Source organism: Podarcis bocagei, assembly GCF_964188305.1.
Source record: "Podarcis bocagei genome assembly, chromosome: 4".
Taxonomy (NCBI): Eukaryota; Metazoa; Chordata; class Lepidosauria; order Squamata; family Lacertidae; genus Podarcis; species Podarcis bocagei.
This window is the reverse complement of record NC_138128.1, coordinates 3,874,726-3,888,196: the sequence shown is the minus strand read 5'-3', so window position 1 is coordinate 3,888,196 and position 13,471 is coordinate 3,874,726. Positions and strand designations below refer to the sequence as shown.

General features: G+C 51.8%; 1 protein-coding gene across 6 annotated transcripts in view; it reads right to left on the bottom strand.

The window, feature by feature from the left end:
• TNK2 (tyrosine kinase non receptor 2) overlaps positions 1-13,471 on the bottom strand; it is a 97,572-nt gene that overhangs the window by 17,234 nt on the left and 66,867 nt on the right. For all 6 annotated transcript variants that reach the window (XM_081190043.1, XM_081190044.1, XM_081190045.1 and 3 more), the window contains one exon: positions 74-268. In XM_081190043.1, coding sequence (XP_081046169.1) covers positions 74-268 — 195 coding nt within the window. The remainder of the gene's footprint in view (positions 1-73; positions 269-13,471) is intronic.

The window sequence follows — 13,471 nt, the reverse complement described above, 5'->3', positions numbered from 1 at the left end:
CCTTCCGGGAATCCCCCGAACAGCTGCGGGGAAAGGAAACTGGGGAGAAAGGGAAAAGAGCAAAAGTTCTTACTCGTCAATCTTATCGGGGAAGCCCCAGCACTGTTGTGGGTTGGTGTCTCCATGGCCCGTGTGGATGAAGCTGTTCTTGAGGGGCTGGCTGATGTCGTGGGCGGACAGCCCTGCCACCGAGGTCACCGTGTTGCGCGGGAACTGGCCCACCTTCAGCGTCCGTTTGTTCTGACCCCGCCACCAGTAATTCTCAGCCCTGGGGAACAAAATTGGGACAGGTTAGGAGGATAGCAGGTCAGGTTTCCCCCCCCAGAGACAGAGCATCTGCAAGCACCTGTACGTTATAGGATGGGGAATCATAAAAAGGAGATTTCAGCTAAACATCAGGAAGAACTTTCTGACGGGAAGAGCTGTTTGACAGAGGAACAGAGGTGGTGGACTCTTCTTCCTTGGAGATTTTTAAGCAGAGGTTGGGTAGGCAACCTCTGCTTAAATTCCTGCATTGCAGGCAGTTGGACTAGATAATTAATAAAATAATAATAATAAAATTTTATTTATATCCCGCCCTCCCCAGCTGAAGCCGGGCTCAGAGCGGCTAACAACAGCAACAGTAACACCGTTTACATAAAATCACAATAAGTTAATCAAAATACATTCTAAAATCAGTTCATTCTAAAATCAATTCAGAGCCAAATTAATGGCAACCATTGGGCAAGAGTTCTATGAGGATTACAGAAGGAGGAGGTCAGACTGTGCCTTGGCCAAAGGCCTGGTGGAACAGCTCCGTCTTGCAGGCCCTGCGGAAAGATGTCAAGTCCCGCAGGGCCCTAGTCTCTTGTGACAGAGCGTTCCACCAGATCGGGGCCACAGCCGAAAAAGCCCTGGCTCTAGTTGAGGCCAGCCTAACTTCCCTGTGGCCCGGGACCTCCTCCAGTACGGGCCACATGATCTCTTGCAATGATTTTGCAAAGTTTTTTGCAGATAAAGTCGCTCAGATTCGGGAAGAGGTAGACGCCACCGTGGGAGCAGGTCGCACTGGTTGATGATCTCTGGCGAGCTAGGGACAAAGGTGAGAGCTGTTTCCTAGTTCTGCTGGATCTCTCAGCGGCGTTTGATACCATCAACCATAACATCCTTCTGGACCGTCTTGAGGGGCTGGGAGCTGGGGGCACTGTTATACAGTGGTTCCGCTCCTTCCTCCTGGGCCGTGTTCAGAAAGTGGTGGTGGGGGATGAGTGTTCAGACCCTTGGGCCCTCACTTGTGGGGTGCCTCAGAGTTCTGTCCTCTCCCCCATGCTTTTCAACATTTACATGCGGCCGCTGGGAGAGATCATCAGGAGGTTTGGGCTGGGTGTTCATCAGTATGCGGATGATACCCAGCTCTACCTCTCTTTTAAATCAGAACCAGTGAAGGCGGTGAAGGTCCTGTGTGAGTGTCTGGAGGCGGTTGGAGGATGGATGGCGGCTAACAGATTGAGGTTGAATCCTGACAAGACAGAAGTACTGTTTTTGGGGGACAGGAGGCGGGCAGGTGTGGAGGATTCCCTGGTCCTGAATGGGGTAACTGTGCCCCTGAAGGACCAGGTGCGCAGCCTGGGAGTCATTTTGGACTCACAGCTGTCCATGGAGGCACAGGTCAAATCCGTGTCCAGGGCAGCTGTGTACCAGCTCCATCTGGTACGTAGGCTGAGACCCTATCTGCCCGCGGACTGTCTTGCCAGAGTGGTGCATGCTCTGGTTATCTCCCGCTTGGACTACTGCAATGCACTCTACGTGGGGCTACCTTTGAAGGTGACCCGGAAACTACAACTAATCCAGAATGCAGCAGCCAGACTGGTGACTGGGAGAGGCCGCCGAGACCACATAACACCGGTCTTGAAAGACCTACATTGGCTCCCAGTACGTTTCCGAGCACAATTCAAAGTGTTGGTGCTGACCTTTAAAGCCCTAAACGGCCTCGGTCCAGTAGACCTGAAGGAGCGTCTCCACCTCCATCGTTCTACCCAGACACTGAGGTCCAGCACCGAGGGCCTTCTGGCGGTTCCCTCACTGCGAGAAGCCAAGTTACAGGGAACCAGGCAGAGGGCCTTCTCGGTAGTGGCGCCCTCCCTGTGGAATGCCCTCCCACCAGATGTCAAAGAGAACAACAACTACCAGACTTTTAGAAGACATCTGAAGGCAGCCCTGTTTAGGGAAGCTTTTAATGTTTGATGTATCACAGTATTTTAATATTCTTTTGGAAGCCGCCCAGAGTGGCCGGGGAAGCCCAGCCAGATGGGCGAGGTATAAATAATAAATTATTATTATTAAAGCCACCCAAGTTGGTGGCCATCTCTGACCCTTGTGGCAGGGAGTTCCATAGTTTAACTGTGCGCTGCCTGTCCTGAATCTTCCAACATTCAGCTTCGCTCACGAGTTCTAGTATTAGGAGAGAGGGAGGAAAGCTCTTCTCAATCCACAGCACAAACAAAGGCAATCTCAAGGGGTGCTTACAGGGCAAAAGCTCAAGCAAGCAAGCCAAGCCACACATTACAGAGGGACAATGCACCAAGTCACTAGCCAACATGACCTTAGGAATATAGGCAGCTGATCCTTCTAACTCTGACTGGCAGCAGCCCTTCAGGGAGCCTTTCCCAGCCCTACCCAGAGATGGTGTGAACCTGGGGTTTCTGCATCCAAAAGATGCTCCAGCGCTGAGCGACTTGCATCCCTTCCCCACCTGGCTGGCGAACAGGGGGGAATTCCTCCCTGACTCAAAGCAGGGGTGGCAACCAGCCAAACGGTCAGAGATAAAAGCCATTCACTGAGTCACCATTCCAGTAAGAAATTTACGGCTTGCAACCCTGTGACATCGGCTGCCTTTCACGGTGGAATTTCCTGATGCTTCCGCGGGAAAAGTTCCAGAATGGGCAGGAACAAGGGAATCAGTGCAAGCGGGAGGCACACTTTCCATGATTTCTGTGAGCTGACACTGAATATTCTGAAAACACGCTCTTCACCCTACTTTTCAAGCCCTTTTCTCACCATATATATATAAGTTTTTTTTTACTAAGCTTTGTAGAACATACAGAAAGTGAGAAAAGTCAGGAACCAGAAAGCACTAGGAGCTCCAAACACAGGATACACCCAACATTATACCACGGCAGGGTGAACAGACCAGGCAAGTCAGATTTCGCAAACTATCTGCAGACAACGTGAAAATCAAATAACGCTCCTCTTTTCTGTTTGTTAGAGGACTTGAATGGCAAGGCAATGAAATGTAATCTGCTAAGGGTTGTAGCTTCTCAGACCGACTCCCAAATTTTAAATAATATATTATTATGGCAGACTCACCTCAGGAACACAGGAACAAAGTTTCGGTAAAAGTATGAGAGGCAAGCTGTTCAGGATACCGGGATAATCCCTGTGCCATGAGATGGAACAGCTCAGTTGGTAGAGTAAAGGTAAAGGTAAAGGGACCCCTGACCATTAGGTCCAGTCGCGGGAAACTCTGGGGTTGCAGCGCTCATCTCGCTTTATTGGCCGAGGGAGCCGGCATACAGCTTCCGGGTCATGTGGCCAGCATGACTAAGCCGCTTCTGGCGAACCAGAGCAGCACACGGAAACACCGTTTACCTTCCCGCCGGAGCGGTACCTACTTATCTACTTGCACTTTGACGTGCTTTTGAACTGCAAGGTTGGCAGGAGCAGGGACCGAGCAACAGGAGCTCACCCCGTCACGGAGATTCGAACCGCCAACCTTCTGATCAGCAAGCCCTAGGCCCTGTGGTTTAACCCACAGCGCCACCCACGTCCCACTTGGTAGAGGGTTTGGGTTCGAGACCCATGTTGGGCGAAAGTTTCCTACATTGCAGGGGGTTGGACTAGATGACCCTCAAAGTCCCCTCCAACACTAAAATTCTACGATTCTATGTACCTCATTACTCTCACCAAGTAGTTTATTTTTTTAATTGCAAAAATATTTATATATTAGTGTTCATTTAAAAACAACAACTGCAGAGATGTTTACAACAGTTATACATGAAACCATATACAACAAAAAAGAACAATGTTAGAATCAGAAATCAACTACAGTCCTACCTTGGTTCTTGAACGGAATCCGTTCCGGGAGTCTGTTCGACTTCCGGAAACGTTAGAATTCCAAGGCGCAGCTTCTGATTGGCTGCAGGAGCTTCCTGCAGCCAATCGGAAGCCACGTCGTAAATTTGGCTTCTGAAAAACGTTCGTAAACCGAAACACTCACTTCTGGGTTTGCGGCGTTTGGGAGCCAAAACGTTCTGAGTCGCAAGGCGTTCCAGAACCAAGGTACGACTGTACTATGGAAATATGCATTCTTAATTGACTGATGGGACAGGAAAAATATCAGCAACTGCTTTAAAGTTGGAAATACATTGGAAACTTCCCCACTCAAGCAGCTTGCAGTGATTCGAAACCCAAAGAATCCTGGGAACTGTAGTTTGGCAACGGTTTGGGGAAGTGTCGCTCTGAGAGAGGATAAACTACAGTTCCCAGAATTCTTCTCCAGGTGATTTAAGCATGCTCCAACTAGATGGAGTGTGCACAGCCATACAGTCTATGTTTTGCTTTCGGCGTGCCATGAAATCCAGCCTGATTAAGCAGCCTCTCGACGATTGGGAAACCTTTGCTCCGTTCCTCGATGCCTCAAGTGTGAGACTGTTAACCCAGAACCGAGCCGCTCCATGTTCACAAGGGAGGAGGGCCAGCCCCGCCTCTCGCTGCCGCCCTCCCGTCCTCCACGCTGAGTAATAAGTTGGCACAGAAAGACGACTCCTCGAGAAGGTAAACAGGAAAGGGGGTGAGCCAGCCCTGATTGCAAGCAAGTGACTCACTAGGTAACTTCAGGAGACAGCCGTCCTCCAGCCTGCACTCTTATCAGCCAGAGAGCACCTGCTCGGAGTTCCGGCCGCAGCAAAAGCACAGCGCGGCCGTGTTAACCTGTGGAACTCCCTGCCACAACGGCCACCAACTTGGACGGCTTCCCATTGGGGCAGGATGCTCTTCTGATGTTCTTAGGGAACCTCCAGGTCCAGAAGCACTCTATCTAGGCTTCTCGTGTTTTTTAGGAGAATTGGGCCACTGTGGGAACAGGATCCTGGCCTCTTCTTTGACCTGATCCTGCTGCTTCAGGGCTCGTATTATGGTCTTCTGCCTGCTGGGGAACTTCTCCTGCACACCCGAGCTCTTGAACAGCTCCCATAAGTTCCCATGAGCTATGACACAACTATTTCTAGAATAAACATTGGGTCTCGTTTCTTTCCTTCTTTTGAGAAACCCCATTCATCTCCAGTTTGGTTTAGTGGTTGGAATACGGAGCTGGAACCCAGCAGGTTCAAATCACCACTTGGCCAGGAAGCTCAATGCCTGTCAGCCTAACCAAAGTTTTTGATTTGAGTTTCTACTGAAATGAGCCTGCATTTTAATGTTGTGTTTTAATCTTGTTTTTAAGTTGTATTTCAATCAATTGTTTTTATACCTGGTGTTAGCCGCCCTGAGCCCGGTCTGGGCTGGGGAGGGCAGGGTATTATTATTATTATTATTATTATTATTATTATTAGTATTATTATTATTATCACCTACCTCACAGGGTTGTTGTGAGGCTAAAGCTGTAAGCTGGTGGTGCAGGGACAGATCCACATAGCCCCCATCCTGAGCTCCTGGGATATATATCTAACAACCAACCAAGTCCGGTCCATTGGCATTTACGTCAAGAGATTATGCAGAGTTTTAAAACTAGATCGTATGCTCAAAACCTTTCTATGCGAGGGGGAAATCTGCCATGGAGGAAGTTAGCTTTTTAAGCACTGCAGTCACGTTGCTACTGAGGGTGATTCATGCCCACAGAGGAGGGGTCCCTGAAAAGTGTGCAAAGTCACCTGCAGCGCTTAGTCACCGGGAGTTTGCTCTGCATGGGCGGCTCTGAGCGCACGAGCGTGAACCGAGAGCAGCCGAGCTCGGAGCAACCCTGAGAGTCACCCCAATCCAACACGGTTCTGTGCTGCTTCTTTTAAGGGCTTCTACGTTTTCCACTGGCCTGTGTGCCACCCCGATATTTTACGAGAGGGCGGAAGGTGAACACTTTCGCGAACCAACGGCTGGACTGAGGATGCTGAACTTAATTCACAGCGGAGTCTTTATCCGATCTCCTCTTAAGACTCACTGTTGCTTTGCTCAGTAGTCATAAAATCAAAGAGCTGTAGAGATGAAGGGGACCCCCCAAAGGCCATCTAGTCTGACCCCCTGCAACGCAGGACCCACAGCTGGAAAATCGCAACCTCTCCAATGCAACCCAATCCTCCTTATTTACGGTGCTGGAGAGCCCAGGCATCTATTGAAAGGTTTGGATTCTTTATTTTATTTTACTGCTTATACAAGCCCCCTTTGGCGCTAATTCTGGATTCCCTGTTCCCCGTGGCTGCAAGGAAGGAAAAGAGAGTGGAGAGAGCCATAGCCGGAGCCAAATAGCCTTATACTGAGTCTGACCCTTGGTCCATCTACCCCAATACTGTCTGCTCTGACTGGCAGCAGCTGTCGAGGAGTGCAGGCAGGGAGTCTTCTGCTTCCCACAAAAAGCAGCTGCCCCACCTCTGAACGACAGTCCTTCCTCTAAAAACAACGTAAGATCCTGGTCCTCACGGAGGCTTTGTTGAAATGTGAACACAGTAACTTGGACCATTGGTCCACCTAGTGTTGCCCACACTGGCTGGCAGCAGCGGCTCCCAGGATTTCAGGCAGCGAGCCTCTCCCAGCTCTACCTGGAAATGCTGCCAGCGGTTGACCTTCTGCATGCAAAGCAGGTGCTCTGCGGCTGAGCTATGGTCACTCCCACAAAAAAGGGCCGAATTCGGCAGGCAGGGCAGTGGGGCCTGCCACAAATATGGGAGGGGAGGGCCTGCTTGTCCAGGTGTTGCAGGATCTCAGTGCATAGCTGTCAAATTACAGATTTGAAAATAAGGGACCAGCAGCCTCGAAAATAAGGGATCAGCAGCCAAAATAAGGGATTTTCCAAGCACAGGTATGTTCAACTTCTGAGCCCCTCCGAGCCAAAGGCAGAAAGCCCAGCCATCAGCCAAACGAAGCCTCAAGCGGTGATTCCCACAGCGCAGCAACCCGGCAAAGGGGATGCAGCAAGGAAAACCACCACCACCTCTCCGCTGGGAAGCGCTGAGCAAAGGCGAGTCCCCAGGCAACGCGGTCAGTTGTTCTTAGACTCCTTATAGGGTGAGCAACGCAGCCAAGCAACACAGCTGGAGCCTCCCTCCTCCCTGGCTGGCAGGGAGGGAGGGAGAGGAGCTGCTTCCTTTGAAACCTGGGAATTTTAAGGGACATCCATCAATAAGGGACAGCAGTGGGACACGGTGCTAGGATAAGGGAGTTTCCCGCCAAATAAGGGACGGTTGACAGCTATGTCTCAGTGCCCATCATACCTGCTGGCAGGTGTTGATGGGAGCTGCAAGCGGAAGCACCTGAAGGGCGAAAAGCTCCCTGCCTCTGCATTAAACTGTACAGGTGATATGACTGGGAAAGGGGGGGGGTATCCTGAGTTCCTTGGAAGGCAGGGCAGGAAGCGCATTTGATTAATCAGAAACTGCAACAACAACAATAAGAGCTTGAGACAAGAGGGAACAAGAGAAGTTAAGAGCACAGCCAGATTGAGACACGTCAGGCAGACAAGGACCCGAAGCACATTATATAATCGAGAACTGATACACCGGGCAGATTAATCACCAGGACTCTGCTCATCTCTACATCTGCGCAACTCCCACCAGTTCCAAATAGGCTCCAAATTTGGGGTTCCTGGAAGATGGAGCCCTGAAAAAGACAAGGGCTCTTGCAGTTTATACCCACTAACTGGAAGGCCTGGTTAGAAGCAGTGTTCATAGAATCGCAGAATTGTCAGAAGGGATCCTAGTGGTCATCTATCCCAACCCGCTGCAATGTGGGAATCTCAGCTAAAGCATCCATTTAAGCCATCCAACCTCTGCTTAAAAACCTCCAATGGAGGAGATCCCACCATCTTCTGAGAGAGCCCATTCCACTCTCAAACGGCTCTTGCAGTCAGAAAGATCTTGCTAATGTTTAATGTCTGAATCTCCTCTCTTGTAACTTGAAGCCATGGGTTCGAGTCCTACCTTCCGGAGCAGGAGAAAACAAAGTTTCCCCATCTTCCATTTGATAGCCCTTGAGTTATGTGAATATGACTCTCCTATCTACTCTCAGTCTCCTCTTTTCCAGGCTAAACATACCCATTTCCTTCAACCGTTCCTCATCAGGCTTGCTTTCCAGACCCTTGGCCATCTTGGTCACCCTCCTCTGCACACCTTCCACTTTGTCGATATCCTCCTTAAATTGTGCTGCCCAGAACGGGAAACAGGACACAAGGTGGGGTCTGACCAAGGCAGAATTTGGTGAGGCTCTGGGGTTTGCTTGAGAGAGGTGGACGGATCGTGGTTCGGCGGTAGAGCAGGCTCCGTCTCTAGAATTGGCACGTGGGGCTGGGAAAGACCCCCTGCCTGAACCCCTGGAGAGATGCTGCCAGTCAGGGTAGGCCATACTGAGCTAGATGGACCCAACAGGCAGCTGCATATATTCAATTCCCTGCATTTCCAGTTAAAGGGTTTCGTGTTTGGAGACCCCTCTGCCCGTTTGGAGACATAACGAGGCGAGATGACTTCAGCGGCGAGATGACCAAGGCTGAAGCATGGTGTGTGTTTTTTAAGCCTTAATGTTCTTAAACCTCGGACTCCTGAACTCTTTGCACCCATCTGTCATCCTCTGGCAAGGCTGCAAGGAAATCAGAAACCATCCCTTTCACTTTCCAACCGGGCCTGGGTGGAATGCGCAAGCCAGGATGGTGGTTAATGTACAAGCCGGGATCATTATTCCTGCATTCCAGGGAGTTGGGCTAGATCAGGGGTCGGCAACCTAAGGCCCATGGGCCACAAACGGCCCACGGGGGTCGTTTAACCAGCCCCCGAGCCGGCCCCAAGCCGAGCTGCCTGCTCAGCGAGTCCCCGCGCGCTGCGCTAAACCGGTGCTGGAAATTGCATCTGCGCAGACACAGACGTTGGAAATCGCGGGCGCACACCCGATCCAGCGCATGGAGGGTTCTCCACTGGAGTGAACCAGCCCAAGTGAGGTAAACCTTGCCGACCCTTGGCCTAGATGACCCCCTGGGGTCCCTCTACAATTAATAATAATAATAATAATAATAATAATAATAATAATAATAATAATAATAATAATTTATTATATATACCCTGCCCATCTGGCTGAGTTTCCCCAGCCACTCTGGGCAGCTTCCAATCAAGTGTTAAAAACAATACAGCATAAAATATTAAAAACTTCCCTAAACAGGGCTGCCTTCAGATGTCTTTTAAAGGCAAGATAGCTGCTTATTCTATGCTTCTATCAACCACAGTTCGATCCCAGCTTATTCCGAACCAGTCAGAGCGTAAAGTAGGCAAAGTTTCCAAGGGGGACTCTGGTTAGCCGAAAAGCAAAAGCTCTCCCATCGTGCCGCCCCCAAGGCTCAGCCAAGTACTGAATGCAAAAGAAGTGATGTATCTGCTCTTAAAGGGAAGCGGGTGGCGCTGTGGGTTAAACCACAGGGCCTAGGACTTGCTGATCAGAAGGTTGGCGGTTCGAATCCCCGTGACGGGGTGAGCTCCCGTTGCTCTGTCCCTGCTCCTGCCAACCTAGCAGTTTGTAAGCACGCCAGGAAGGTAAACGGCGTTTCCGTGCGCTGCTCTGGTTCGCCAGAAGCGGCTTAGTCATGCTGGCCACATGACCCGGAAGCTGTATGCCGGCTCCCTTGGCCAATAAAGCGAGATGAGCGCCGCAACCCCAGAGTCGGCCACAACTGGACCTAATGGTCAGGGGTCCCTTTACCCTTTACCTTATGTGCTCTTAAGGGCAGCCAAACTGCAGACAGCAGACTGAGGTCTGCTCCAGGAGTCGCAAACCAACAGGAAACTCTGGACAAGACTGGCCAAAATTAAGCAACAGGCACGTGAGCTTCCTGGCAGATTCTGCACCAGGTCAGTTAATGGAAGAGGAGCTGCTCATAGTTATTTTCCCCGCTTCAGACAGTCTTAAGCCAACTCTTGCCTACATTTGCTGCGCAGGCTGGCAGGAGACCAGGGCAGGGTGCAAATGGGCATGCGCAGTTCGTGCTTCCTAGAGCTGCAACTCAGGGCGCAGGACAGCTGCCTTACATGCAGAACGTCCCAGGTTCAATCCCCAATTGTCAGGTCAGGTTGAGAAAGAAGCCCTGGAGAACTGCTGCCAGTCCGTGCGGGCAATACTGACCTATGGTCTGACACACAGCATAAGGCAGCTTCCTATGTCTTAAACCAACAACATGCAAAGGAAGTCCACTTAAAAGAAAAAACAAAGCGTTCAAAGATCGTCTCGCATTTGAATCAGAGAATTGCAGAGTTGGAAGGGGCCCCCCAAAGGTCATCCAGTCCAACCCGTTGGAATGCAGGAATCTCAGCTAAAGCATTTGGTTTGAGCATCACAAATTAGTTCTCCATTTCCCCATCACCCGAGCAATGGGTTGGGGTAACAAACAGATAGGTTGAGCCAAGGCAGGGCTGGCATCAACAAAACGGCAAGGCGGAACTTGAACCCGCAACCCCAGCTGCCAAATTGTGCTCACCTGCCTTGCAGAGCAACGTCCACCAGCAAAGCGACGGCTGGGCAAACCAGAGCGAAACCTTGTGAAGCCCCTTGAGAACATGAGGAGAGGCTGGCCAAAGCGGGGCAGCTCATCTCCTCCCGAAGGCCTGTTCTCAAAGGGGGCAACCGGACGCCCCGATGGGAAACCCCAAAGCAGGACCCGAGTGCGAGAGCAGCAGCTCTCACTGCCTCCGGCGGTGCAGTGCAGTTCCACCCACCCACCCACCGGCCTCGGTTTCCCCTCCCTGGCAGAAGAATCACCTGCGCTGGGTCTCCCCGGGAGAAATCCACGACGGATCCTCAGGCGAGCCTCCCAGCCGTCAGGGAAGCCCGAGTCTCTCCCACCACTGCGTCCCGAGTGTGAGAGAGAGGCAGGGAGGAAGGGCTGTTATGTGCTCAGCCCTGTCACTCAGCAGGGCCGTGACGTAATGCTCAGCGCTACGCCCTCGTCGCTGGCTCTGGTTGCCAGCCAACTCCCTGCAATTAAGGCTGCCCAGCCCAGGAGCAAGAGTCACGGAGAGGCAGGCGGCAGCGAAAGCCGGTCCCTGGAGACACACCGTCCCGCCCTGGCCCACGGCCGCTGCTCCGAGGGGGGACGGACCCAGCCTGCAGCTGGGCAACGGAGTCAGCCGCAGAGGGGCAGGAAAGGGGTCTTCAGGGATGGGCACAACCTCTGTGTTTCGTCCTTCCACTGGCATTCCGCTGACAGTCTGAATGGTAGAGTTGGGAGGGAGCCCCCCAAAGGTCATCCAGTCTAACCTGCTAGAATGCAGCGGTCACAGCTAAAGAGTTCCTGGCAACCTCTGCTTAAAAACCTCCAAGGAAGGAGAGTCTACCAGCTTCCGATTCTGTTCCCCTGTCGAACAGCTCTTGCTGTCAGAAAGTTCTTCCTGATGTTTAGTCGGAAGCTCCTTTCTTATAACTTGAAGCCACGGGTTCGAGTCCTACCCTCTGGAGCAGGAGGAAACAAGCTTGTTCTCTCTTCCATGAGGTATCTGAAGATGGCTCTCGTATCTCCTCTCAGCCTCCTCTTTCCCAGCCTAAACATGCCCAGCTCCTTCAACCGTTCCTCATCAGGCTTGCTTTCCAGACCCCTGATCGTCTTAGTCTCCCTCCTCTGCCCACCTTCCAGCTTGTCAATATCCTCCTTAAACTGTGGTGCCCAGAACTGGACACAGGACTCCAGGTGGGTGTCTGAGCAAGGCAGATATGCTGGACCACCAATCCCATCAGCGGGGGCTGATGGGAGGGGCAGATCAAGAGCATCTCCTCCAGCTGGCAGAGGAGGCAGCCGTAGCTGCTCACCAAACCCTTGGTCTAGTTATCTCCCGCTTGGACTACTGCAATGCGTTCTACGTGGGGCTACCGTTGAAAGTGATCTGGAAACTGCAATTAATCCAGAATGCGGCAGCTAGACTGGGGACTGGGAGTGGCCGCCAGGACCGCATAACACCAGTCCTGAGAGATCTGCATTGGCTCCCAGGACGTTTCCGAGCACAATTCAAAGTGTTGGAGCTGACCTTGAAAGCCCTAAACAGCCTCAGTCCAGTAGACCTGAAGGAGCGTCTCCACCCCCATCGTTCAGTCCGGACACTGAGGTCCAGTGCCGAGGGCCTTCTGGCGGTTCCCTCACTGCGAAAAGTGAGGTTGCAGGGAACCAGACAGAGGGCCTTCTCGTTAGTGGCCCCCGCCCTGTGGAACGCCCTCCCTTCAGATGTGAAGGAAATAAGCAGCTTTCCTATCTTTAAAAGACATCTGAAGTTCAGGGAAGTTTTTAATACTTAACGCTGTACTGTTTTTAACATTTGATTGGGAGCCGCCCAGAGTGGCTGGGGAAACTCAGTCAGATGGGCGGGGTATAAATAATAAAGTATTATTATTATTATTATTATTATTATTATTATTATTATTATTATTATTATTATTATTTGGGAGAAAAGAGACCCGTTCCTAGTCCTGCCCCCCTGATATCCTTGCCACTGAATCACAGAACAGCAGAGTTGGAAGGGAACCCTAGAGTCATCTAGTCCAGCCCCTGGCAATGTAGGAATCAATCTGGAGATGCCAGGACTGGTACACACAGCGAGGGCAGGAGAATGGAAATCTGATGGGTCCCTCCCAAAAAATCTTAGCCCACTCCCCTCAAATCCAAATACATCAAAAGCGCCCCCTCTCTCTTGCATAGTATTTCTACAGCTCTCTCATTGTCCTTTTCTCTAAAAATCCTGTTCTTACATTGGCCACCCCAGTGCCCATGGGACACCCACCTTCAGGGGCCCCTGGCATTCATAGGAATAGGGGTGCCCCCTTCGCTTCTTCCTGCTTCTTCTCATGCCAGGCTGCTGCCAAAGAGGACAATCGCCTCTTTCGGAAAACCCTTCTGCGGTTGCAAGGTCTTCTGGGGAAACCGTCCCAGGGTAGCCAGTCAGCCAGCCAACCAGCCGGTGCCGTCTCCTCTACGGGCATGAGGATCAGGTGAGCGTGGGTGGCAGGGAGCGGCAGCCAGAGCGGGGGCGTGCGAGAGAACGTGGCTCGCCGAGCACTGGAGGGTACGCATGCCAAGGCAGAAATCACACTCCGGGGAAAGGAGTGACTCAGAGAGGGGCCCTGGCAAGGGAGGCCAGCCGCTCCAGAGCCCGGGCAGCACTGCTTTGGCATGGCACGCAGGCTGGCAAAGGGCAGGGCACCGCCACGGACTCGTAGGGTTGGGAAGGACCCCATGGGGTCATCTAGTCCAGCCCACTGCAATGCAGGGATC